At 36.2% G+C, this 27,458-nt stretch overlaps 4 protein-coding genes across 6 annotated transcripts in view; 2 read left to right on the top strand and 2 right to left on the bottom strand.

Moving 5' to 3' along the window:
- The window catches only part of obscnb (obscurin, cytoskeletal calmodulin and titin-interacting RhoGEF b), a 54,964-nt gene extending 52,180 nt beyond the window's left edge, over positions 1-2,784 (top strand). The window contains exon 83 of the mRNA XM_076098604.1: positions 270-2,784. Coding sequence (XP_075954719.1) covers positions 270-1,392 — 1,123 coding nt within the window. The 3' untranslated portion in view covers positions 1,393-2,784. The remainder of the gene's footprint in view (positions 1-269) is intronic.
- A 6,637-nt stretch (positions 2,785-9,421) lies between these two features.
- Positions 9,422-15,584, bottom strand: guk1a (guanylate kinase 1a). Its single transcript, XM_076097261.1, has 7 exons — positions 15,385-15,584; positions 12,223-12,336; positions 12,100-12,141; positions 11,750-11,985; positions 11,509-11,593; positions 11,341-11,426; positions 9,422-10,839 (listed from the first exon to the last, which is right to left on the bottom strand). The coding sequence occupies exons 1-7, from the start codon at positions 15,416-15,418 to the stop codon at positions 10,801-10,803; spliced, it is 636 nt and encodes a 211-aa protein (XP_075953376.1). The 5' UTR covers positions 15,419-15,584; the 3' UTR covers positions 9,422-10,800.
- Positions 15,585-15,799: 215 nt separating this feature from the next.
- On the top strand, positions 15,800-19,623 carry cunh1orf35 (chromosome unknown C1orf35 homolog). Its single transcript, XM_076097259.1, has 8 exons — positions 15,800-16,200; positions 16,861-17,011; positions 17,103-17,148; positions 17,262-17,344; positions 17,684-17,756; positions 17,956-18,035; positions 18,184-18,303; positions 18,846-19,623. Exons 1-8 carry the CDS (start codon positions 16,104-16,106, stop codon positions 19,099-19,101), a joined length of 906 nt encoding a protein of 301 aa, XP_075953374.1. The 5' UTR covers positions 15,800-16,103; the 3' UTR covers positions 19,102-19,623.
- A 1,486-nt stretch (positions 19,624-21,109) lies between these two features.
- Positions 21,110-24,661, bottom strand: arf1 (ADP-ribosylation factor 1). 3 transcript variants are annotated; one of them, XM_076097262.1, is made up of 5 exons: positions 24,593-24,661; positions 23,275-23,465; positions 23,051-23,161; positions 22,758-22,882; positions 21,110-22,630 (listed from the first exon to the last, which is right to left on the bottom strand). In XM_076097262.1, exons 2-5 carry the CDS (start codon positions 23,420-23,422, stop codon positions 22,472-22,474), a joined length of 543 nt encoding a protein of 180 aa, XP_075953377.1. In that variant the 5' UTR covers positions 23,423-23,465; positions 24,593-24,661; the 3' UTR covers positions 21,110-22,471. The 3 variants fall into 3 exon arrangements, with proteins under 3 accessions (XP_075953377.1, XP_075953378.1, XP_075953379.1); XM_076097263.1 differs by having other exon boundaries at positions 24,589-24,657; XM_076097264.1 differs by lacking the exon at positions 24,593-24,661 and having other exon boundaries at positions 23,275-24,253.
- Positions 24,662-27,458: the final 2,797 nt, after the last annotated feature.

Consider the following 27,458-nt stretch of genomic DNA (forward strand, 5'->3'; position numbering starts at 1 on the left):
ACAGCATTTGTATTCCTTCTGTAGCAACACACACATTATGCAGCGCAGCAAATGTTATGGTGGCATGTGGGAAGTGCCTACTTAACATCAGACTTAGAAAGAGCTTTTCCTACATAGATCAGTGTCACTCGCACTGTTGGCTTATTATGAGTGGCGATGTAAGCCCATCAGCTTCAATCATTGGTGTGAAAACTGCATGCAGCCTGATAGCTTTTTCACTCTAGTTTTATAATGTCTGTGTTGTCTCTCTCGCTCTCTCTTTACACCAGTGAGGAGACTATAACCACTGTGGTGAGGAACCCACGTATGAGGAGGCACAAATCCCCCGGCTTGACTCTTGCTGGAGCCCACCGCTCAGAGACCTCCACCCCAGAGCTCCCCACAGGCAGGCCGAGAAGGGTGCCCACTCCGAGAAAGACCGGCATCCCAACCCTCCATGTGACTGAACCGGAGGGTGCTGAAGCCAGAGTCATGGAGAGCAAGCCCAGGTGGATCGAGGTGGAGGAGGTCATCGAGTATAAGATCAATAAATCTCCCAGGCTGTCCAGGAGGAGGGGCGTCTCACCGGCAGGGTCTGATCGTGCAACCACTCCCTGCAGACCCAGAAGATCTCCACCGGAAAACCCAAACACCAACAATTCCAACAACAAGCTGGTGGAGCAGGCCAAGGCCCAGCTGCAGGGGGACATCAGCAGCCAGCCGCTCTCCTGGGATGAGGAGGAGGGTAGTGTTACCTCTGATTCTGTCTCTGGAGTCGCTGGAGAGCCACATGAGCTCTCATCTGTCCTCACTCTAGCTGAAGAGGACAGTGAGGACCCGGATGATGACCAAACCATCATTTTTGAACCCGATGATGAAGACGAGGATCATAACTCACTCGGAAAGCAGGAGCCTAAGATTCTGACACAAGGCGGCCATGTTTTGACCCTTGAAGACTTGGAGGATTACATCCCAGAAGAAGGGGAGACCTACGGTTCCACCAGCACCCACAAGCCTGCTGCAGAAAAGCCCTGTGAGATCTCTGTGCTCCAGAGGGAGATCGGCGGGTCTGCGGTGGGACAGCCGGTGCTCCTCAATGTGGGGCGGCCTGTTATGGTCCCGAGGCAGAGGAGCGGCTTCTTCGGCCGCTTCAGGGAGCATCTCTCCAGCAGCCTTTTCTCACCTGCAGTGCCCCAAGCCAGCGGAGGCCAGTCCAGGACGGAGAGACACGTCCCCATCCAAGTGAGCCACGCAAAGCTCGAAGTGAATCCTTCATACTGCTCAGAGGTGCAGAGAGTTGAGGGGGGGCAGCAGAGCTTTAAAACCAAAGTGTCAACTCAGACCTACGGCTATACATCAGTGGGAAACCCAGTCACTCTTCAAATTAGCGATAGCCTTCCTCAGAACAAGTAGGAGCAAACCATTTCATTTGGTACAACAAAACCCTCTTAGTCTTAAATGGGGACATTTCTACTTACATGAGTAAGGCATATCCTGACCTGAAGTATATTTACTGCATTTGACAAACCATTCCATTTTGAAGCTTCCAATCAGAACAAAAAGCTCATTCTCTGAGTCTTTTTCTTGACGAGTGGTTAGTGTCATATGGTTTCTAGACGAGGCGAGTTGGAAAGTGTAGGTATGTTACTGTAATCATGTTTCAGTCCCAAACTGCTTTGTTACAACTGCTTAATGACATGTGCAGTATGTGTTGTACAATGTGCGTGGTGGACGGAGAGACAAAAGAAATTAAGGATTGACTTTTTACCGATGAACTATTTTGACGTCTGTTTTTAAGTTGAATTAAATTTTTTCACTTAAACACACCTTCAAATCATGAACCTTGACCCACTAATACTAACTGATCCAGACATTATCCTTAGAGATGACTATTGCTATATACACAAACAAAATAAGTATACAGTATATATATATAGGTATATATATTTTAGTTAGGTATATATATTTTTTGGGTTTTACTTTTGTACCTTTGAAGTAATGTCGCCTTTTGCAGTTCTTTAGCTTCCTGGATCAGCAAATGTTGGAGTTAGTGAGGTCAAGTCTATGTTTCTAGTTCAGTGTTAAATATACATATGCAACACTGATGATGGACAATGAACAGAACTTTGGAGACCGCTGTGGTCCATCGGCTGTTTAAGTTTAAGATGTGCTGTCAAACTTTCAATATCAGTTTGGCAAAATTAAACACGAGTTCTTCTTTGGGTGTTTGTGAATTATTTGTTGGTGACCAGCTTTTACAAATATGTCATTTCTACAAGTCACTTGGAAGGTGAATCTGTTTCACACTGGATCTGTGTTTGACTGCATGTGTCGTTTATTATTGTGAAACGGAAGTTTGTACCGTTGATTGAATGTTACACTCAAATTTTTTGACATTTTTGTGTCTAGTAATGAAGTGCAATCACCTGTGAATTCACAGTGTATCACAGGGACATATGTAAGCGGAAGATATTTAGATTAGTGACTGCATGCGTTTGCTTTTCCAAAGCAGATTTGTGTTTATAGAGAGTAACCTGATCTGTTGTATTTGATGGCGAGCAAATGTTTGTGCAAAGTACTTGAGCTCACAGAATTTACTACCTTTTCAAATTAAATAGTGACTAGAAAGAAAAACCTGCCCCTGAAAGATTTGTGGTGTTTTTAAAAGGTCTTTTAGTCAGTTACAAGGATCATGTATTTACATTAACACACTAATAGATTGTATTTGCTTGTACTGTATGTGTGTAGTTTTTGCAAAAAGTTTGAGTTCCCAGTTCTAATAAATAGTTGTACTGCAAATAATAAGTATGGCCAGTTTCTTTCACAATTGTTACTCATAGCACAAACGCTGTACAATGGTGTCGAAAATACGTCATATAGTTTGTAAAAAAAAAAAGAAATCACAGTATAGTATGTAAAGTAAAGTAAATGGTACACAGTAAAGTTATGGTATCATATCAATAAAAATCAATTAAACGTCAGTATAGTCTATGAAAAAATCAATTAAGTATGATGTCATATGATTAGTTACTTTGTAAAAGAAGTTACTTTTTTAGTTACTTTATTTTTAAAGTTACTTTTTTAGTTACTTTGTAAAATAAGTTACTTTTTTAGTTACTTTGTAAAATAAGTTACTTTTTTAGTTACTTTATTTTTAAAGTTACTTTTTTAGTTACTTTGTAAAATAAGTTACTTTTTTAGTTACTTTATTTTTAAAGTTACTTTTTTAGTTACTTTGTAAAATAAGTTACTTTTTTAGTTACTTTGTAAAATAAGTTACATTTTTAGTGACTTTATTTTTAAAGTTACTTTTTTAGTTACTTTGTAAAATAAGTTACTTTTTTAGTTACTTTATTTTTAAAGTTACTTTTTTAGTTACTTTGTAAAATAAGTTACTTTTTTAGTTACTTAATTTTTAAAGTTACTTTTTTAGTTACTTTGTAAAATAAGTTACTTTTTTAGTTACTTAATTTTTAAAGTTACTTTTTTAGTTACTTTGTAAAATAAGTTACTTTTTTAGTTACTTTGCAAAATAAGTTACTTTTTTAGTTACTTTATTTTTCAAGTTACTTTTGTAGTTACTTTGTAAAATAAGTTACTTTTTTAGTTTGCAAAATAAGTTACTTTTTTAGTTACTTTATTTTTAAAGTTACTTTATTAGTTACTTTGTAAAATAAGTTACTTTTTTAGTTACTTTAAAAAAGTAACTTATTTTACAAAGTAACTACAAAAGTAACTTATTTTACAAAGTAACTAAAAAAGTAACTTATTTTACAAAGTAATGAAGAAAAGTCAAAGTATAGAATGTAAAAAAAGTCATATTGTATGTCGAAACATCATAAAAATGAAAAGTATAGCGCCTAAAACGAATAAAATATTAGAGTATGTCGAAAAGACGTCAACAAGTCAGATAAATGTCGAAAAAATATATTTATAGCATGTTTTGTAGTTACTTTATTTTTAAAGTTACTTTTAAGTTACTATATTCTAAGTTACTTTTTAAAAAGTTACTTTTTAGTTACTTTTTAAAAAGTTACCTTTTAAAAAGTTACTTTTTAGTTACTTTTAAAAAAGTTACCTTTTAAGTTACTTTTAAAAAAGTTACCTTTTAAGTTACTTTTAAAAAAGTTACTTTTTTAGTTACTTTTAAAAAAGTTACTTTTTTAGTTACTTTTTGAGTTACTTTGTAAAATAAGTTACTTTTTGAGTTACTTTATTTTTAAAGTTACTTTTTTGAAGTTACTATATTCTAAAAGTTACTTTTCATTTACTTTTAAAAGTTACTTTTTTTAGTTACTTTATTTTTTTTCATAGTACAGCATGTCGAAAACAGTCATATGTCATTCAACCAGGAGAGACTTCATTCTAATTAAAAGTCATAGTATAGTATGTCGAAAAATATATATTTTTTTAGTTACTTTGTAAAATAAGTTACTTTTTTAGTTACTTTATTTTTAAAGTTACTTTTTTAGTTACTTTGTAAAATAAGTTACTTTTTTAGTTACTTTGTAAAATAAGTTACTTTTTTAGTTACTTTGTAAAATAAGTTACTTTTTTAGTTACTTAATTTTTAAAGTTACTTTTTTAGTTACTTTGTAAAATAAGTTACTTTTTTAGTTACTTTATTTTTAAAGTTACTTTTTTAGTTACTTTGTAAAATAAGTTACTTTTTTAGTTACTTTGTAAAATAAGTTACTTTTTTAGTTACTTTATTTTTAAAGTTACTTTTTTAGTTACTTTGTAAAATAAGTTACTTTTTTAGTTACTTTATTTTTAAAGTTACTTTTTTAGTTACTTTGTAAAATAAGTTACTTTTTTAGTTACTTTGTAAAATAAGTTACTTTTTTAGTTACTTTATTTTTAAAGTTACTTTTTTAATTACTTTGTAAAATAAGTTACTTTTTTAGTTACTTTATTTTTAAAGTTACTTTTTTAGTTACTTTGTAAAATAAGTTACTTTTTTAGTTACTTTGTAAAATAAGTTACTTTTTTAGTTACTTTATTTTTAAAGTTACTTTTTTAGTTACTTTGTAAAATAAGTTACTTTGTAAAATAAGTTACTTTTTTAGTTTGCAAAATAAGTTACTTTTTTAGTTACTTTGTAAAATAAGTTACTTTTTTAGTTACTTTGTAAAATAAGTTACATTTTTAGTGACTTTATTTTTAAAGTTACTTTTTTAGTTACTTTGTAAAATAAGTTACTTTTTTAGTTACTTTATTTTTAAAGTTACTTTTTTAGTTACTTTGTAAAATAAGTTACTTTTTTAGTTACTTAATTTTTAAAGTTACTTTTTTAGTTACTTTGTAAAATAAGTTACTTTTTTAGTTACTTAATTTTTAAAGTTACTTTTTTAGTTACTTTGTAAAATAAGTTACTTTTTTAGTTACTTTGCAAAATAAGTTACTTTTTTAGTTACTTTATTTTTCAAGTTACTTTTGTAGTTACTTTGTAAAATAAGTTACTTTTTTAGTTTGCAAAATAAGTTACTTTTTTAGTTACTTTATTTTTAAAGTTACTTTATTAGTTACTTTGTAAAATAAGTTACTTTTTTAGTTACTTTAAAAAAGTAACTTATTTTACAAAGTAACTACAAAAGTAACTTATTTTACAAAGTAACTAAAAAAGTAACTTATTTTACAAAGTAATGAAGAAAAGTCAAAGTATAGAATGTAAAAAAAGTCATATTGTATGTCGAAACATCATAAAAATGAAAAGTATAGCGCCTAAAACGAATAAAATATTAGAGTATGTCGAAAAGACGTCAACAAGTCAGATAAATGTCGAAAAAATATATTTATAGCATGTTTTGTAGTTACTTTATTTTTAAAGTTACTTTTAAGTTACTATATTCTAAGTTACTTTTTAAAAAGTTACTTTTTAGTTACTTTTTAAAAAGTTACCTTTTAAAAAGTTACTTTTTAGTTACTTTTAAAAAAGTTACCTTTTAAGTTACTTTTAAAAAAGTTACCTTTTAAGTTACTTTTAAAAAAGTTACTTTTTTAGTTACTTTTAAAAAAGTTACTTTTTTAGTTACTTTTTGAGTTACTTTGTAAAATAAGTTACTTTTTGAGTTACTTTATTTTTAAAGTTACTTTTTTGAAGTTACTATATTCTAAAAGTTACTTTTCATTTACTTTTAAAAGTTACTTTTTTTAGTTACTTTATTTTTTTTCATAGTACAGCATGTCGAAAACAGTCATATGTCATTCAACCAGGAGAGACTTCATTCTAATTAAAAGTCATAGTATAGTATGTCGAAAAATATATATTTTTTTAGTTACTTTGTAAAATAAGTTACTTTTTTAGTTACTTTATTTTTAAAGTTACTTTTTGAGTTACTTTGTAAAATAAGTTACTTTTTTAGTTACTTTGTAAAATAAGTTACTTTTTTAGTTACTTTGTAAAATAAGTTACTTTTTTAGTTACTTAATTTTTAAAGTTACTTTTTTAGTTACTTTGTAAAATAAGTTACTTTTTTAGTTACTTTATTTTTAAAGTTACTTTTTTAGTTACTTTGTAAAATAAGTTACTTTTTTAGTTACTTTGCAAAATAAGTTACTTTTTTAGTTACTTTATTTTTAAAGTTACTTTTTTAGTTACTTTGTAAAATAAGTTACTTTTTTAGTTACTTTGTAAAATAAGTTACTTTTTTAGTTACTTTGTAAAAGAAGTTACTTTTTTAGTTACTTTATTTTTAAAGTTACTTTTTTAGTTACTTTGTAAAAAAGTAACTTATTTTACAAAGTAACTAATAAAGTAACTTTAAAAATAAACTAAAAAAGTAACTTATTTTGCAAACTAAAAAAGTAACTTATTTTACAAAGTAACTACAAAAGTAACTTTAAAAATAAAGTAACTAAAAAAGTAACTTTAAAAATAAAGTAACTAAAATAGTAACTTATTTTGCAAAGTAACTAAAAAAGTAACTTATTTTACAAAGTAACTAAAAAAGTAACTTTAAAAATAAAGTAACTAAAAAAGTAACTTATTTTACAAAGTAACTAAAAAAGTAACTTTAAAAATTAAGTAACTAAAAAAGTAACTTATTTTACAAAGTAACTAAAAAAGTAACTTATTTTACAAAGTAACTAAAAAAGTAACTTATTTTACAAAGTAACTAAAAAAGTAACTTTAAAAATAAAGTAACTAAAAAAGTAACTTATTTTACAAAGTAACTAAAAAAGTTACTTTCAAAATAAAGTAACTAAAAAAGTAACTTATTTTGCAAAGTAACTAAAAAAGTAACTTTAAAAATAAAGTCACTAAAAAAGTTACTTATTTTACAAAGTAACTAAAAAAGTAACTTTAAAAAATAAAGTAACTAAAAATGTAACTTATTTTACAAAGTAACTAAAAAAGTAACTTATTTTACAAAGTAACTAAAAAAGTAACTTTAAAAATAAAGTAACTAAAAAAGTAACTTATTTTACAAAGTAACTAAAAAAGTTACTTTCAAAATAAAGTAACTAAAAAAGTAACTTATTTTGCAAAGTAACTAAAAAAGTAACTTATTTTGCAAAGTAACTAAAAAAGTAACTTATTTTACAAAGTAACTAAAAAAGTAACTTTAAAAATAAAGTAACTAAAAAAGTTACTTCTTTTACAAAGTAACTAAAAAAGTCACTTATTTTACAAAGTAACTAAAAAAGTTACTTATTTTACAAAGTAACTAAAAAAGTAACTTTAAAAATAAAGTAACTAAAAAAGTAACTTATTTTACAAAGTAACTAAAAAAGTAACTTATTTTACAAAGTAACTAAAAAAGTAACTTTAAAAATAAAGTAACTAAAAAAGTAACTTATTTTACACAGTAACTAAAAAAGTAACTTATTTTACAAAGTAGTACTACACAAAGTGGTAACAGCGCGAACTCTGGCAAAACCCTCTGGAACTATTCAATTTCTTCCCTCCCGTATATTTGAGCCTCTGAGCTCCGAGCCTTCTTAGCTCTGAGCCCCAGGCTCTGCATAGCTTGATCAGGGCCAACGTAGAAGACGTACCGTTCCTCGACGGACCTTACCGGTAGGATTTAGCAAAAAAGAACAGCGTGTAGGCAAAATACACGTGTTCCTAATCCAGCTACTTTAAATTTCAAATCAATATACTTTACCGGCTTGCTGCAGCCTGCTCCTTTGTTCGGCTCTCGGAGGGGTTGACCAAGATACCGTCTCTAAATTTTCCTATACTACCTATACAGATTATATTAAAAAGGTTCTGTTTACCCGTTTGTCTTTGGCGCCAGAAGGTATCTTAGTCAGCTCCTCGTCCAGTCCGTTTTCCAGCAATTATCACGTCCCTTTGTGGTCGCCATATTTGTTAGGGTTAGAACAAAGGATGAAGGAGCTTGCAGGCCGCAGGTACTCTTCTGCTGCGAGCTTCTTACTGCGCACGCGCATCAGAAGAATGAGCTGGACCCGGTCCAAAATTAAAACAATATTTAATGTACTACACAAAGTTCACTTACAAACTGAATTAACTATCAATAGTAATGTTCTCGAGAGCAGAGACCACATACACAGTCTGGCGCGGCCAGTTAGCTGAAAATGAGAGCTACTCATGAGAGCTAGTTACTTTTTTAGTTACTTTGTAAAATAAGTTACTTTTTTAGTTACTTTGTAAAATAAGTTACTTTTTTAGTTACTTTATTTTTAAAGTTACTTTTTTGAAGTTACTATATTCTAATTGTTACTTTTCATTTACTTTTAAAAGTTACTTTTTTTAGTTACTTTATTTTTGAAGATACTGTGGAGAATTTCAGTATTAAACGCATTATTAGTTGGATTTAATAACACCCCTGGTTACTTTGTAAAATAAGTTACTTTTTGAGTTACTTTGTAAAATAAGTTACTTTTTGAGTTACTTTGTAAAAGTTACTTTTTTAGTTACTTTGTAAAATAAGTTACTTTGTAAAATAAGTTACTTTTTTAGTTACTTTGTAAAATAAGTTACTTTTTTAGTTACTTTGTAAAATAAGTTACTTTTTTAGTTACTTTGTAAAATAAGTTACTTTTTTAGTTACTTTGTAAAATAAGTTACTTTTTTAGTTACTTTGTAAAATAAGTTACTTTTTAGTTACTTTATTTTTAAAGTTACTTTTTTGAAGTTACTATATTCTAAAAGTTATTTTTCATTTACTTTTAAAAGTTACTTTTTTTAGTTACTTTATTTTTGAAGATACTCAACTTAATTTAAACAAGTCATAGTCAAGTCATAGTCAAGGCATGTCGAAAACAGTCATATGTCATTCAACCAGGAGAGACTTCATTATAATTAAGTCATAGTATAGTATGTCGAAAAATATATTTTTTTTAGCATGTCGAAAAAACATTAAAAGATGGAAAAATATATATTTTTTTAGCAAACGTTTCATACATTACCTTTCACCAAAGTTCAAGGCTTATTGGTCAAATACTGGTTGTACAAGAATATGTAGTGAAATGCTTGACCTCAAATTCCTTTAATTGCACCATAACATACAAATACAATAACAAAGAATCTATAAATTACAGCCAAATAACAGAGTTGAAGAGTTTGTATCATAGAGAACAAGATTGTGAGCGTATTGCTGAGTGTTTAGTTGTGCTATCTTATAATCAATGTATAGTAGAGTAAGTTAAAGTTAGTCCCTGATGTAACCGGTTAGAACCCAAAGTGGCAATGAGGTCTTAAAATAAATGAAACGGGTCTTAAAAAGTTATTAAATTAAACCTCAGGATTCCTCTGTATACCTTGGTCATAGATATTCAAACAAGTTAAAGATCTGCGTGCTTAATTCTGAGCAATATATAAAAGAAAAACATGACATTCATTTTCCTTCAAATTGCAAAACCCCTCCTTTAGTTCGGAATCAAAACAATCCACTGAATGACATCTTTTCTGTACCGGTGAAGCTGCAAAATGATAGATACACAATACAAAAGTTTTACAAATTTACAATTGTAAAAAAAAAAAAAAATGAATTGTTCTTATACCACCTAAAATAAAAAAAAAAAGCTATATTCTAAGTGACAATATATGATCTATTGTTTCTTTGTTTTAAGCCACATTTTCTATCTATTATAGGATTTAATCTCACTAGAGCACAACAGTATTCATGGTTATCCAGCAAACATATGCAATAATGGATTTCTGTGGCAATTTACACAAAATCTGTCAAAGAAAAGCATTTACCAGCACTGGAAAGACTTCCATGCACCCCTTTGAACATAAACGGCCACCATATTTGTTTTTCACAAACGGAATCAGTTGTAATGCTGAAGTTTTAGACGAGTTTCCCTCCTGAACTAAACGTGTGCAGCTATCCATCTCTGTAAATCTCTCAAATCGAGACTGGTGGCACAAGAGCAGCATAACTCTCTGTCACTAATCAAGATATCTAGAAACTAGCTTATTACATCATGTGAATAAACTGCTGTTTTAAGATCGTGGATAGAGTCATGTGACCCCCCGTTTGTGTTCGTCCAGGCTGCAAGCAGTATATCCGGAAAACCTGGTAAACCCAGTCCAGCAGAGCACCCTGCATAACATACCAGCCACATATCAAGTAAGCATTATTGGAGTAACTTCTCTTCATACAAGGGACACCAACAATATGTAAAGCGTTTCAGGTCAGGAAAAAAAAGACATGTGTTAATAAATCGAAATAATAACCTCTAAACACCATATAAAACCTACGGATTTGTGTATCCACGAAGGGACGTTTGTTGGAGTTTCAGAGACCACCATCTGAGGGAATGTTCACGACTGGAATGGAGGTCTGTGGGGTTGAGGAGTGAGGAGTGGATGTACGGGACTAAAAGGTGTCAGGATGCGGCTGTCCCCTACGAAGACATGTTGACTTTCTTGACCTTATTGATTTCCTAGAGAAGGGAAATTTTTTTTTATAATGTTACCCATACAGAGAAATCTACAGCAATGAACGAAGACATTTGAGGCGAGACTGCATACAGCAGATGAACACAAAGTTGAATCCATTCCTCACACTTTTGCTTTTGGAAAGGCTAAACAACAACAACAACAACAACAACAACAACAACAACAACAGCAACCCCCGTCTCTCCAAACTCTTAGTTTAGATGCTATGAACCGCTCTATGTAGTGTGGGCAGGCCTGCTGTGCTAAGTAAATGGTTGCAAGGCTATGATTGGACGATCTCAGTTTGGGTGAGGATTCAATTCAACTTTCCACTTGTAAGAGGCAGATCGTGCTTTTCTTCTATAAAAAGTCTCAGTCTCCCTTCACCTGAATCTTATCAGCGTAAAAACATTTTCATTCAGTGTGCAAAGGTATCAAAAATCTATTTGTTGATGCTCAAGTGAATGCATTAAAGCAGTGTTTTAATGTAAAGGACTCTGTCTTACCTCAAGAAGAGCACATTTTAACTGCCCATAGGCATCCTCCAAATTATCATTGACAATTAGGACATCAAAGACTCCAGGTTCTTTACCTAGAAGGACATATAATTCAGTTTAGACTCACATTTTAAACACTTATGTAATTTAATATTTGCAAACAAAGAAAACACGTACCTAACTCCATGTCCTTCTTAGCTGCTTTCAAACGCTTCTGGAGGCTCTCCTCCGACTCAGTTTTTCTGTCTCTTAAACGTTTCTCCTGAAACAAAAACAGAAAGCATTCAGAACATCATAAAATCTGCATGACAAGATAACTGTGGCACAAAGCAAACAGAAAGTCACACCCAGGAACGCCTCGCTGGCAGGACAATAAAAAAAGAATGACTCAATAAAATGCATTTCCTTCTGTGCTCACCAGGACTGCCATGGAAGGCGGCTGGATGGAGATGTAGAGGGGCCGGAGGTCTGTCTTTTTGATGTTCATCACACCCTGCATGTCGATGTCAAGTATACAGATGAGGTTCTTGGCCTGGACGTCTTGCACGGCAGCTTTACTGGTGCCGTACATGTTCCCCGAAAACTCCGCGCTCTCTATGAATTCACCGTTTTCGATTCCGGCTTGCATCACCTCCCGTGTGACGTAATGGTAATCTGAAATCACCCCCCCAAAAAATGAATACAGATGAAGAAAGCTAAAAACACTACAGACTCACAAACTGTGATTTCCTGTTAGAGGGGTCATGAAAGAGGAGGAACATGTTGTACCTTTGCCATTCTCTTCTCCGGCCCGAGGATTTCTTGTTGTATCTGAGGGTCGAGAAGACATTTATAAGAGAAGATAGTCCTCCCTGAGAACACATAATAAACTATCTAGAGTGGTATACTTACGGGAAACACTGAAGCCAAAGACACTGTCATACTCTTTCATGAGCTTCTTCAACAGCGTGCTCTTCCCTGCCCCGGATGGGCCGCTGAACACCACAGGCCTGGGTCCAGCCATAGCTGGAAGGAGAGTCGCAGAGGAGAGAGTTCAGTACAGGAAACAAGAGGGTGAGGCTGGAGGGGTGACACGCATCCACTGGAAACTTATGGCATGAGTCATTACCGACCGAAAATACTTTTTGCAAAGACTTTTTTAAAAAACATTACAGCGGGCTAACATGCTCAGACAAGCCTTACTCTGGTGGGATAAACACGATGAAATGCTTAGCCAGCAGTTCTTAAAGGCAACCAAATAATGAGACCAAAACATCTCCCACAAGGGCAAGAGCAAAGGCAATCAACGGCTTGGCAAGCCGTGAGTTTACCGTGGTGCAGGGACAAGTACTCACTAATTGGAGAGCACTTCTCTGCTTGTGAAGGCAAGAAAGAACAGAAGAGATAAGACTCACGAACTCTTTATAGAGACATGGGCTCATTTTTCGAGTAAACAACTTTAAACTCCCTTTAACTGAATTATGCAGCAATCCAATCACCAACAAACCTGTAAGTATAGTCATCGTAGTGCACATCTTTGCAAAATAGCTTCTTACTACTATACTGCCATATATTCTATATATTTCTTTTGTGACCAACATTTCTTAGTAAGCTACTCAAGTAAAGAACAAAGTGATGCCTGGAGTTTTCCACCTCACCTTTGGTCAATCAATACACACAGAGCTCAAGCAGACGGAGAATTCAAGTGAACAGGGAGGGCGTGATCATGTGCAGGACAAGTCGATTGTGTAAGAGTGTGGGAGGGAGGAGAGAAAAAGAGAGGGCGGGGCCACGTTAACGCACTAGTAGGTTTTATTATTTATTCAAATGTCAAGTAGATTTATCCAGAATGATCAAATATTATAGTAAAGAGCAGGTGTGTTGTATTTCTACTCCAAAAGGCTGAGACAACCCTCCATTCTTCAGTCATTTAAATGTTTGTGTTATGCAGTCAGCTGGGAGCATCTTCCAAACAGACATTAGCAACAGGAAGCCAGCTAGCGCTGCTAAATTGAGCTACAGTGAAAAGCTAATATCAATCATTATGATTATAGGCCTATTACTTACATCAATGTCATCACACAGGGGGACATATTCGCCTAACAAATCTTTAAAAACATAAAACTAGTCTCCAAAATCTGTTTATAGGCAAAAATCACAGCATGTGAGCCGTCTTGTTTCCAAGCACACCAGATGAAGAGAGGTCGTCTTTGCAGGTGCAGATGACAGAGAGTCATTCTCCATTGCCTCTTGAATGCCTCCCGTAAAAGGCAACATGGCTAATTAAAGATGCAGCAGTTCCTCTGGCAGAAGCTTCTGAAGGAGCCGTCACACGTTTTGGAGCCCTGTTCTGAAATGGGTACCGACCCCAACAACAACAACCCTCCACCACAGGATTCTCCAATAGTAATCCATTGCATTGGCTTCCTGTTACCATAGGGAAACAGTTAGGACTACAACTAATCATTATTTTCATCATTATCATTAATATTATCTCTGCAAGGAGATAATGAGGTTGGGCATGTGTATGCATCTCTGTGTCTGTCCATGGCTATTTGTGCATACTGCTGCACCAACTGCAGAGTTTTTGTGGGCGCATCGTTAGCTGCATGCATAAGGACGTTGTAGTTGTTGTGCAATTGATTAACTGCTTACTGCTCACACACTACCGTTAACCCCGGCTGGTTTTTCTTCTGCATTTACACACGCAATGTCGAAATAATAGACTTTCGACATTTTACAGACAAAATAAATATACAAAAAACAAAGATACAATAACAAAACCACTAATGTCTTGACAAAGCTTCTGAAACTTTCAGGTACATAAAATCCAAAACCCACACATGAATCAACCGTTTGTACTTGACATTGAGCTGCGTGACAGGAAATGAGTTACTGCAAGTTTACAATCACCTCGAGATGACACCGTGCTCGACTTTAACCATGTGCACCAAAGCCCATGTGATTGATATTTGCCTGAAACTAAATTGAAGTCATGTGAAACCCATCAGGTCTCAGTGGTCTGATACAGGCTTCATGGTGCTGAAACAATAAAAATGCTCACATTTCATGGCTCCAGCTTCTCACATGTGACAATCGACTGCTCGTATTTTTATTTAATATATTGAATATCTTTGGTATGAATTGTTGGTTGGACAAAAAAGGCTATTTTAATGTCACCTCAGGCTTTGGGGATTTGTGATCGAAATTTTTTTTCCCTCGCACTTTTTTGCCAACAATTCCATTCATAGGACTCGCCAGTAATGAAAATAATCATTTGTTGCAGCCCTGGAAAGTACAACACACAGTATGTAATGTCAAAACAGCAGTGTTGTTAGTTCAATTTACCTAGAAACAGGCGATTTGGGGATTATGTGGGCACATGTTGAACCAGTTCTCGTCCTTATTCAGTCTAATGCTGTGCTCTCTTCATTCCATTGTTTTCCCTATAGCCTGTCTACATATAGCATACAGAATATTCTATAGTTATAGAGTGAGCGTCACACGTGTAGCATAGGCAAGAACAACGTTATTGTAAAACACATCTCAGCTAGTGGACTTCCTCTGTGTCCCTGTTCTCTATACTACAAGTGTTGCTGGAGTTTTAATTTGCCAAATTGTGTCAGCATTTTCTAACTATCTCAGACATTGCAAAGTGCCCTTTGACTCACGCCATGAAATAATTAGCATGCAGATTTGCATTGAAATGCTGAAACTACTAATGTACATTTGGTCAGGGCAATACTGAGGATCTTTTAAATAATTTGCAGTTTTTACAAAAGCTGAGATACAAGCAACAGATATTTATAAGATTGTTTTGAAAAGTTATTAACACATTAGAACAGTTATCCCTGATGGCTGGCTTCCATCTACAAGGACTAATTAAAAGATGATGAAACGACAGGTAACGACGTTGCATCAGCTAAACTTAACACAACCATCTTCTTCCTCTGCAGGAACAATCCGACTCCTCTCACACCCAAGGACATGATTGGCAGTGCTGGCTACAGTGATGATGGAAGACAATACAAACATGATACAAAAGAGACATATGCATGCTATCCTGCTTCCTACCTGACAGTAACCTGGAGAAATATCTCGTGTACATCGGGAGTTACGTTAGTCCGAGATTTTAGCTCTGTCTCCGGGTGATTTTCTCCCTCCTCTGTACTTTGTCTTTGCTGTTAAGAGCCATTAAGGAAACATTGTGCTGCCTACGTCATCACTGCGGGTCAAAACATCGACGCGTTGCGTTCGCGGACATCGGGAATACGGAGGTCAAAACAGACACGCGGAGTGTTGTTATGATTAGTCTAAAAGAATATACGATACAAAGGCAGCTAATGTTAAATATATATATATATAAAACTCACTGTCGGCTGTAGTTCCCACGTTAACGGGAAGACAAAGCGCACTCATGACTGTAGCTATGACTTAGGTCGTAATTTTAACGTTAGCTTCAGTTGTGTAACCTAGCTTCAGTTGTGTAACCTAGCTTCAGTTGAACGCTGTTTATCCAATTATTCCCCTCACGCTCTGCACATCTTTCATGAAATAAGTGGCTAAATTAATTAATGGGGTCAGTTTGAATGGTTTAGGTAAACACCACCGCAAAGAAGGACGTTGTTCCGATCGACAAAAAGGAAATAAAACGTACCACAAAAGTACCCGGATGAGTGGACGCTGAAGGCCCATCCTCGCGCTTAGTCGTGTTCTAACGTGGCTAAAGTCAGCTGGTGAAGCTAACGGTACACCGCTTCTTCTCTAAAAGTCTCCAAAAGTAACCGACTACAATGTTCGGTTCCTCGAGATCTGGAGGGGTCAGAGGAGGCCAGGACCAATTCAACTGGGATGACGTGAAAGTCGATAAACACAGAGAGAATTATCTTGGTAAGTTCAAAAAACTGGTTAGCACTAAGTCAGCGCTAACCAGATGCACTTGCTAATAGTTGTTTGCTAACTTGCAAACTACTGAGCACGCTTTTTAGTATCAGTGTTAACTGCACGCCATGGCTTCGGTACTCCACGTGCTGCTTTTCCGTACCTTTTGTTGTGAAGTCCTTCATTACACGGTGTCTGGCTCCTTGGTTTTAGTCCTGTTTTCCACTCAGGTCCTAGAGCAAACAGAGACACACGTAGCCTCTGCTATCTGAGCACACACTGCTGGCAACATGTCAGCACACCAAACAAGAACTACGTAGCACGCAGACATACACGTTTTTGTTAAACAAATGGCAGTGATTTTGGCACATGAAGTCGTGTAAACACACGATATGCGTACATTAAAGATGCTTATTGCTACCACAGATGATACAGCCTCATCAACAGCATATATATATATATATTTTTTTTATTTTAAGTATGGTGAGATAATCAGGTGATTCTGTGGAGAAGACGCAACCAAAAATGTGTATTTCCCTAAGTTACTTATTGCCAAAGTTCTTCATTGATTTGTTTGTTCAAATCTGCCCCAATTTAGTTTGTGCAGTACCTACAAACACCATCCTCTTTATAAAGCTGCAATGATTCATTCTTCCGTCTTGTTACCAGGGAACTCTTTGATGGCACCAGTTGGGCGATGGCAAAAAGGCAAGGATCTGTCATGGTACTCGAGAGATAAGAAAACCGGTGAACCTTTGACCAAAGAGGATGAAATTGCCGCTGTCAAGGCTGCAGAGCACGAGGCACTGATGGCTGCCCTGTACGTATACCGTCCCATAAAATAAATGGTTGACAAACGCAAGCGTGGGTCAACAAACGTTATCAATTTATGTTTTCCATTCTCCATCTAGAGGGCACAGGAATATAAAGAGGCAACCGACTGGCCTGACCAAAGAGGTATGCCACTTTGTTTGGTACTGCTTTCACTCAGAAGCTTGTGAACATCTTTAACTTGCCTTAATTAAAAGAAGAAAGAAAAATCCAACGAATCTTCCCCATGTTGAAACCAGGACCTTGCAGATGTTTGCCGGAGGGAAGAGGCTGATGGTGAAGAGAGAGATGTGGACCGTGTCTCAGGCTTGGGAAGCTCCAGGTGATTTTTTTTTCTTTCTTAAGAAAATTTCTAATTGAATTGTTGTTGTCACATGTAAACACAGGATTTCAGAAATGTCAGGGTGTCAGTCCATTAATGGTCCTACTTTTAAATACTTGTGAGGTCTTTCTATCTTGAAAACAGTGTTTGTTTTAGAGCAAACAACATATTGGGAGGAAATATGGCAATATCTGTCCCTGCCATTCACTATGTTCTATATTTGTCCTGTTAAAACTCATTAAAATGCTCCTCTTGACATCCAAGTGGCAAGAGAGCCCTTTGTCTTAATGCACTGTGATTGTAAAGTACTTAATTATAAATGAGTGTTTTCATCTGCAGTGCAGGGTCAAGGAAAATGGTGCTCTCCCAAAAGGAAAAGGAGGCAGCTAAAATAGGCCTGCCTGTTTTTACAGTAAGTTCTTCTCCTCAATACCAAAATGTCCCTGAACATTTTAAGATGTTTATAAGGGCAAAGCAGTCTGATGGACGGGAAAACAGGCCTGAATATCTATCGTGGGTAGTGCAGGGACTTTAACAGTTGAGAGTTTTAGGAGTTTCTTTTATTGGATCTACAACTTGATGCAAAGACTTTATTAATGTTTTCTTTACAGCACCACAAAACAGAAGGTTGTCCCGAAACCTCAACATCAAAGACTTCTCAGAGTGTAGAAAAGGGGGATATGGACCAACGGTGAGTGTGCATTATATCAAGATACCACCTAAGATAACTTAATGAACACCTATACACCATTCTACTGGACAAAACGTCAGCCTGTATCAGCCTGTTTATGTCAATAATATTCATCGTTGCAACTTTTTTTGTTTTCTTTACTCTGTAGGCACGAGAGCAAAAAGAAGAAGAAAGAGAAAAAGAGCAAAAAGGAGAAAAAGAAGAAAGAAAAGAAGAAGAAACGGCAAAGAAGAGACTCGTCCTCTTCAGACTCTGATGACAGAAAACGGTTAGTTTAACAGAAACACTACAAAGCATTGCTTTAAAAAACAACCATGTTCCCACATAATGAACACCTCAATGTTTTAAACCACATCTAATTATTACACGCTATTATTCCTACATTATTATTTCTCCAAAGGTTGCATTAAATAGTAACATTGCTTTATTTGATAAACTACATTGCACATTTATACATGAATCAGAAGCTTTCATCTACCAGCACTAGAGGGCACCAAGGCACTGTCCTACACACGGCATCTTGAAGCTATACCTTTTACATGTGGGGTGCATGTTCATGAATGAATGTGCTGGTGAGAGAGGAGCAGCAGCATATGATGGTAGTGTACAGAATTAATGCTGCACGTTGGTAAATATACGGTCACTTGTCCACACAGCAGCCAGTAGATGAATTTACAGGTGTCATGAAGTGTTTTCTGTGGGTGTCAGTATAAAGCTCATCTGGCAGCTACTTTATCTCCAGCCTCATAACATCTCACCCGATTCACCGCAGCCCAGTCATTGATTGTTTGCTTCCTTTTTACTCTATAGGCAGAGAAAGGACCACCATCATCATAATCCATCATGCCACAGTCAGAGTGGAGCCAGACCCCATGACAGCCATTCAAGGGGGGGAGCAAAGGCCGAGCGACAGCCCTCCTACCCCCATCATCGACCGCAGCGGCATGACACAGACTCCTCTGATGGGGGGTCTCCTGTCCCCCGTAACCCTGTCAGCCACAAGACGGCCCCTGCTGGTGGCACACAAAGCCACAGGCGGCGCCACGACACAGACTCGGACGACTGATGTCCTCCCCACCCCCTCAATTCCGAGACTCGTAATACGGACGGAAAGCTCTACAGCGGCTTGACCCCCCCCAAGACCCCATTTACCCCGAACGGACTGTAGATGGAGAGAGGTCGATGTGTCTGACTCACAGGCTTCGGCCTTCATGTCTCTACATCCAATAAGTCGGTCAATTAGTCATGGGACACTTGTGTCTTTTGGGTTGTGTTTGACATGGAGTACGTTTTTAATTTTTTAAACACATTTTATGTGATTTAAATCCCTAAATATTTCTATACAGTCATCGGTTTTGATTTAGTTTTTTGTAAAATACAATGCAAGGTAAAATATTTAGCAAATAAAACTGATCTTTTGTTACAATGTCTGGCCCTGGGAACTATTACATTGTTTGAGAATTAACTCGTGGAATAAATATATATCTCGTCTTGTCTTCTACGCTACAAAATTTTTCCAGGAAATGACTTTCCTGACGCTCCATGTCTACGACAGCAAAGTAAAGAATCTCACAAAAAATGGTACAAATTGTGTTGTCGTCCTTTTTATATATAAACATTTCTATTTAAAAAAAAAAAAAAAAAGTATCACATTTGGCAGCTTTTCTGCAAAGCTGAAACTTTTAAAGGTTGTGTCATCAGCACAGCAGTTTATATCATTTACATCAGCATATCAGCTTCTTCTTGCAAAGTTACACCCATGTTTGAAAAGAGTCGTTTGTTTCTTTTAAGGTTTTTCTTTACAAATGTCCCATGTTGCTGGTCCTTGTACCTGTCCTCTATCTCACTGTGCCTCTTGCACTACTCAGCAGCTGCAATATTCTTTTTCTCAATGATGCCAGCGCTCCTTAATCCCTCACCGTTCTAGGTTCGGCTCCCTGTCTGGTGCGCTACCGTTGGAATGCTCTTCATTGGTCATAATAGAGTGTAGTGTTTGCGTTTGCCTTGAATTGGTCTGAAAGAGGGTATTCTGCTGGCTGGCACCTGGGGGGTGCACTAAAAAAAAAGAAAAAAAAAGAGCAAGGCATTCATAGAGAAGAGTGCAAAAAACCAGGCTGGTCCCTTTATATGGCCGAGCACCGTTAGACTGCCACACACAAACCAAGCTGACGGAGCAGCAGGAGAGGAGCCCACACAAAGCAGCCCTCTGAGGGACCCAGGACTCCCACTCCCTCCCCTCCCACCACCATACTTTCCTGCCATGTTTTATAGGCTTGGCTGCATTATCCATAGCAGCCTAATCAACCTGCAAGAATGCTGTCCTAGATTGCCGCCCCTACACAATGTGAAACAGGGTGTGCGCTCCACATTACTGCTTTGACCCACACATTGGGTGGTTTACGTCACATTTCTCTCTGGGTCAAAGGGTGACGGCCCCGACGGGCTGCTATGACGCCAGGTTTTTGGGTTGTTCAATTTTAGTATTGTTTCCTCAAGTGTATTACTGTTCTGCCAGGGACGCAATAAATGCTATTTGTTTTATTTATCACTCCAATGAAATTTCAGATAATTGTTAAAACTTGCCATCACAAGTGGCTTCATTTGGTCCGCCGAACAAACTAACTTTTTTGTTCAGGAAAAATGAACTCCTTTAAAATAGAAAAAATGTATTTAGCAGAAAAGCACTCTCATAGAAGGCCTTTCTCACCGAAGACATTTTGACTTTCAGAGGATAAAATGATGAAATGAATGATGGCTGAATTTCACTTAGCATCCTAGCTCGTTATTCTCACTGGAGCACTTGCACACAACAGAGCCATCGTTAGTGTTATTAGTATCACCTGTGCTTTTCCTACTATGACAAGTCAAAGTGTCTGAAGTGAAAAGAGGCCCAGATAGAATATCAGGCATGTTCTGCTTGATAAATGACACAAAACAATACTTTTGTTCATTACTTTTCTATTGATGCACTAGTGTTTATATAAAAGTAGTAAATTTAGGTGTGAATGTTTTAATTGCATCAATGTAAAATGACAAAATACTACAAAGTATAGATAGAAGCTACATTACGCACCTTAACATTCAGCAGTTTTATTGCATAGAGTGTGAAAATGAAAATCAGTTGCAGAAAAAAAAAAAAAATGTCTCCAGTCACTTTAATTACAGTGCTTTTTACATAAAAAAAACACACAATCTTAAGTAAGAGATTAACATAGTTCTCACAATTTTAGGCAGTTATAAGTCAAAAAATTGTTTGATGCACCCTCCAGACATGTTCAGAGCACTAAAGAAACACCCACACCTCTTCCAAAAGAAAGGTTGAAAATAAAAGGCGACATGTGTCTTGGATAAAGAAGGCGTATGTTCAGCCTTTCATTTACCCCCAAGCACAATGTGCTGCAAAGGAAGAAATACCAGCACTACGCTAAACGTGAAGTTGAAACTGATTTTGTATTGCCATCAAAACACCACTTCTCAGATTGTGATAACTAAATAAAAGGCATGAATTACGTGAGCCTTTAGTAAAGACAGAAGGGCTGTTGTAGTGTGCAGCTTCTTTAGTTACAATTACCGAACACAGTACACACAAGCCACAGTCTAGGGCTGTTGAAAGAATGGTTCCTGTGCAGCCTAATGATGTAAACACCCAGTGAATATGACCCTAAAGACCAACGGACCACCTCATGCAGTTTTGCTAACAAGTATATTTCAAAGGCAGCACATGATAAACCTGAGACTCAAAAATACAAAAACCCAATGCTGTCTCAACATACTGCCTTTCAAACAACCGTGAAGCAGGTAGATGTGAGATTGTTGCAGCATTTCTCAATTCGACTTACTGTATAACAAAGGCTGGTACGTGTTCACAGACGGGAGTTTTCAGCTTGGAAAAAGGGGGATTTCGGTACAAAGAGGCCATGCCTGTGTTTACTAACTGGTAATTTTGGGGGGGGGGGGGCCTGGTACATGCAGTCACTTGTTAAAATAACCACAGTGGCTGCAAGTAGTGCATCAGTGTTTAAGTCAGTTTTTTTGAATTAAAAGCCTATCACCCGCTACTGTACGTGTGACCAGATAATTAGTCATCAGATTGCATTGAGGTCCTGGGCCATCGCGCTGGTAAATTCTTATTCCTCACCTCCCTTTTCTTATTCAATGCACACACGGCTGCCCATCAGCCCGAAAGAGAAATAACCACGACAGGATCTGTAGAGTGCAATAAGCTGCCCCATTACCAAATATATTTACAGTTACATAAAATAATAAAACCTGACAGCTTTACAGAATAGATCATCCCCACCACTGGCCTGTATGTTTATAACAATAACTGCTGAGGTAAGGGAAACTTCCAGTACTTCTTTTTGGAGAGGGTAACTTAGTTTTGCAAAACTTTAGGAGTCGAGAGCATGGTCTGAAATTGGGTGGATGGCCGGTGATTATTGTTTTTTGAGCTGAGTAGACAACCAATCGAGTCCTTCGTATAGGCCATCCCCGGTGGTGGCACAGGTCGCCTGGATGAACCAGTTTCTGTTGCGTAGGCTGTGAAGACCCAACTTGTCTGTGAGTTCTGCTGCATTCATAGCGTTTGGAAGATCCTACAAACAATAAAACAGTGAGCAAACAAAACATTAAAGCCAACGTGAGCACAACAGGAAAAACGTGTAGAAAAGTGGTTACTATATACGCCTGCTTATATCGAAAAATGTCACTCGTATGACTTACTTGTTTGTTGGCAAACACTAATAGCACAGCATCACGCAACTCGTCCTCTCCCAACATCCGTGCGAGCTCTTCACGAGCCTCCTGAACTCGCTCTCTGTCGTTGCTGTCCACAACAAATATGAGACCTAGAACGAGAGCAAATGGGAAACAAATTAATGAGTGTGTGACGTGTCCTGTATCTTTTAAATACAATGCAGTGGAAATGTAGTGAATACAACAAAACCCCAAACAAAGTGAACTATTTAAATCCCCCAAAATGTCAAAAACTAAAGTTGTGACATGACTATACGTACCCTGTGTGTTCTGGAAATAGTGACGCCACAGCGGGCGAATTTTGTCTTGACCACCAACATCCCATACTGTGAAACTGATGTTCTTGTATTCTACAGTCTCCACATTAAAACCTGAACGAAAAACAAAAACAAAGAATCACATTAAGTACACATAAGTTCTCATTTGACAGCGATATGGTCACAAAACACATGAAGACATCAATATTTTACAATGTTTGAGTTACCTATTGTGGGAATGGTAGTCACAATCTCTCCAAGTTTCAACTTGTACAAAATAGTTGTCTTTCCAGCAGCATCCAGACCCACCATAAGGATCCTCATCTCCTTCTTCCCAAACAAACTACTCAAGAGCTGCGTAAACATATTCCCCATGGCGGCTGATGATGGGGACCTACTTCAGCTAAAAAAAAAAAACCTTAAAAGAAACAACAGATAAATTCAGTATGAAGACTATGGCTAATAATATAGCATGCAAGTAGAGCTTAAACTATTTGTCAATTAATCAATTAGCTGTACGTAAGTCCATTTTGTCGTCTCTGTGTTCCTGGCTTGTTGTTGTAAGCAGTGGAGGAAACTCGATTGTATGCATTTTAGTCTCGAACATTTATTTTTGATGCAGGATATTCAAACTTCATTACTTCCACATGATTATATCGAAAAACATTTCACAATACAGAGTCATTAATGTTTACCCAAAACAGGCTCCTAAAGGCGATTGTGTGTATTTACAAACTTCATTATTTCAAAGGAAGAGCAACTTTTAGTTATATTTTAGTTATTGTGGATTTGTTTTAGTACTTTTTTTTTTACTTAGTTAATACTCTTTACTGTTTTATTACTTATTTACAATCTCGAATTTTGTTTGTTTTGACGTTGTAATGAAAAACTAAAACTTGTGTGTTCTCTTCCTATTTCAACAAAAGACGCGTTCGCCTGAAAGTCGCCAGTTAACAGGGTCGCTTGATAAACCGAAACACCGGAAATGAAATATCTTAAGCCTTAAGTATCATCGGTAATGTTAAATGTAACTAACGTTAAATGTTAAGACCTCGACGTTTATGGCAAATAATGACCCAACGCGGCTCACTCTTTAACAGTTAGCTTACCATGGTGCAATGCAAAAAGCTGTCCGACTAACCTACGTAAACAAACAACGTTAGCATGCTAAGGTGCGACGCTAACACTCGTCCAACCGGTTTATAATTTTCGACACTGTATTGAAAATTACTTACCAACATGCAGATATACTTATTTAATTTTTTCTATGATGACGTAATACAGAAGGTATACGGACACACGTGAGAGCGCGATGTGATAACAGGGTAAATTCAGATATCGATTCAGATAAGTTAGCTAACAGCTAGCTAGCACACTCGGTAAAGTTAGCTCTCAGCAGCCGGTCACCGTTTTTCTCCTCGCGTCATGAATATCTATACAACCGCCGTCACAAAGACGATTTTGTTTAAAAAAGCATGGCTTTTTAAACGACTACGTTCAAGCGAAATATATAAATTGTCTTCATAAAAGGCATTGCTTACACACTTAGACAGTTGATGTTTCCTTCCTTGTTAAAGGCGTTTCCTTCCTCAAGAAAATGGCGACAATTTGACACGTCAGAGGTTCCGTTCCAGCAAAACTTCCGTCAAAGCTGGAAGATGTCGCCCCCTGTGGTTGAGGGGAGAATGATTATTTATTGGTTACTATTTTTCTATTATTACACTCACACACACACGCTCTTATTTAATGATTACACACATCAACAAACCCTTACAGTGTGTTATAAAGGATTGTTAAAACACATGTAAAAACCATTCACAGGCAGATTTAAAACTGCTTTCTAAACTCATGACGATATGTTGAGCTTAAAGGTTAATATTTGAATAATGGTTTAATAAAACTAATTTAACTCCAGGTCCAATTAGTGGACTTTTCGTTCTTAAATATTATTGAACCTATTGCCATTTAAATGATCAACAATATATCATTTAACCACAGAGTACAATAATGGCCCATCTTGCTGGCATCTCCTCAGCCACATATCAGTCATTTTAATTCGGCAAGGATGGACAATTTATGTTTATTTTTAAAGGGACTGACTCATAAACATAACATATTCACTGAATAGTCGAACGTACAACATGATTTCTAATAAATAAATAAATAAATAAATCATGGAGGGAGGTGACATACAATTCAAAAACGTCTAAAATGGAGTTTGTGCAGAATTAAATATGATTACATGCATCTGAGGTCACATTAGGAGTTTCTGACATGAAACAGCATGGATACTTTCCATTAAGTGTGTGTATTAGGTGTCTAGACTCTAGATGATGTTCATAGAGAGGACTTGTTTTATTAGGGAGCATCCTGGTGATGACCTTTGGTCTTTTATACTGTACTATCTAAAGTGAATTAAAATCTATTGAGGTATTTGTTTTCAAACTATGCTACTTCCACTTCCTTTTGATCCTCAACCAGGTCATTAAGGATCCATGCTATTGTTGGGCCAGTTGAATTTTAACCAGGGTCAACTATGCCTGCTACCCCCAGCAGAGGGGGCAGCAGGAGGGTGGAAGGGCAGGAGAGAGCAGCAGGAGGGGAGAAGGGTCTATAGTTGTTGATGGACCACACAGGGAAGGCTCATAATGCTGTCTCACTCTGCAACCATAATTTGTGGTTTTCCCCTGCCATCCCTTTCAACTTATTTTCACAGCAACTGCTGTCTTTTTCTATGTGTGCGTGTCGGATGTTTACTGAGAAGCATTGTTAAGATTCTTCAACAAAATCTATTCAAAATAACAAAAAACACACGACAGTAAATCTATAGACAAGACAGTTTCTCAGTTCTATTAAAAGTTGCATTTCGGTAAACACAGTGATATTTGGTAGATAGGTGGTTTGTTATTTTTTGTCTACAAAGTCGTATTTAGTAAATTAGATGTTTGCCAAAGTTTGTTCAGTATTTTCACAACAAAGAATTTCACTCTCGCTGAGATGGAGCAGTCTATCCCTCTCTTTAGGTAGAGAACAATTCATTAAAATGAATGTGCTCCACTTATATTTATACTTAAATTGTGTAACGTTGCTAAATCCAACAACTTAGTGTTTCTGCGGGCTCCGCCGGCCTCTGACATTGACCATCTACTTGCAGTTACTGAATTGTCAAAAGGCCATATTTGGCCAGATGCTCTTAGGCACCAGCAGACTTGTTTCCGATGTTCTGGTCATGCCTGAACTTGGTGGAATACCGAAGGTCTTTTTTTGATTTTACATCGGAGATATTGGAACTGACTCTGGACTCATCGCCTCAGATTGCCATCTTTGGTATCCCTGAAGAGGCTGTTAGAATGACAAAGTATTGTAATCTCCTTTGCCTCTATAATTGCCAATCATCAAATTCTCTTCCTATGAAAAAAATGCGCACCCCACTTAAACACATCCTGGCTGCGGGACTTAATGCCATTTCTGAAATTGGAAAAGATAAAAATTGCTGTCTGTGGCTCAGCTGAAAAAAAATTCCAAACACTGGCAGTCTCTCATCTCTCACTTTGAAACAATGCAATCCATCCCACTGGACTTGAGTTGGAAGTATGACTGAAGGTAGATAAGTGTAGACTGTTGGCTGGGGGTGTGTATGCACGCATGCAGCAGTGTGTATTTAGGTACATTAAGTGTGTGTATAAGTCGGTAAATATGTGTTGAAATGTGAGATGTGTTACTATCTAAAAAGAAAAAAAAACATAAATCTGTGATATCATTATATGTGCAGTTTGTAAAATGAAATATGGTTCTTAAAAAACTAGCACTTCACGGACACACGTGAGAGCGTGATGTGATAACAGGGTAAATTCAGATATTGATTCAGATAAGTTAGCTAAGAGCTAGCTAGCAGACTCGGTAAAGTTAGCTCTCAGCAGCCAGTCACAGTTCTTCTCTTCGCGTCATGAATATCTATACAACCGCAGTCACAAAGACGATTTTGCTTGAAAAAGCGTGGCTTTTTATACGTATACGTTCAAGCGAAATATATAAATTGGCTTCATAAAAGGCGTCGCTTACACACTTACACAGTCACACACTTCACTCTCAACATTGTACTATAATGTTTGATGATCTAAAGCAAATACATTTTCTAAATAGTGATATTTAATGCCATGTCAAGTTGCTCCTATTTAAAAACATTGGTATGAGAGCAAAACTTGTCATGTAACATTGGAACTGGTTAGCATCTTTACTTTTAGGCGAGTGACTTTCCTTTTAAGTTGTAACTGTACAAGTTGGGCCAATAACCACCACACTGCTTAACTTACAGCAGAAAAACATGAAAAGCACGGGCCAAGGACTTCAACGCTGCACTGTGAACTGTAGTTCCTCAATGCAAAATATGACACAGACTACAAAAATTGGC

This window comes from Anarhichas minor, unplaced genomic scaffold (assembly GCF_050575085.1).
Source record: "Anarhichas minor isolate MPS153535 unplaced genomic scaffold, ASM5057508v1 ptg000024l, whole genome shotgun sequence".
Classification (NCBI taxonomy): domain Eukaryota; kingdom Metazoa; phylum Chordata; class Actinopteri; order Perciformes; family Anarhichadidae; genus Anarhichas; species Anarhichas minor.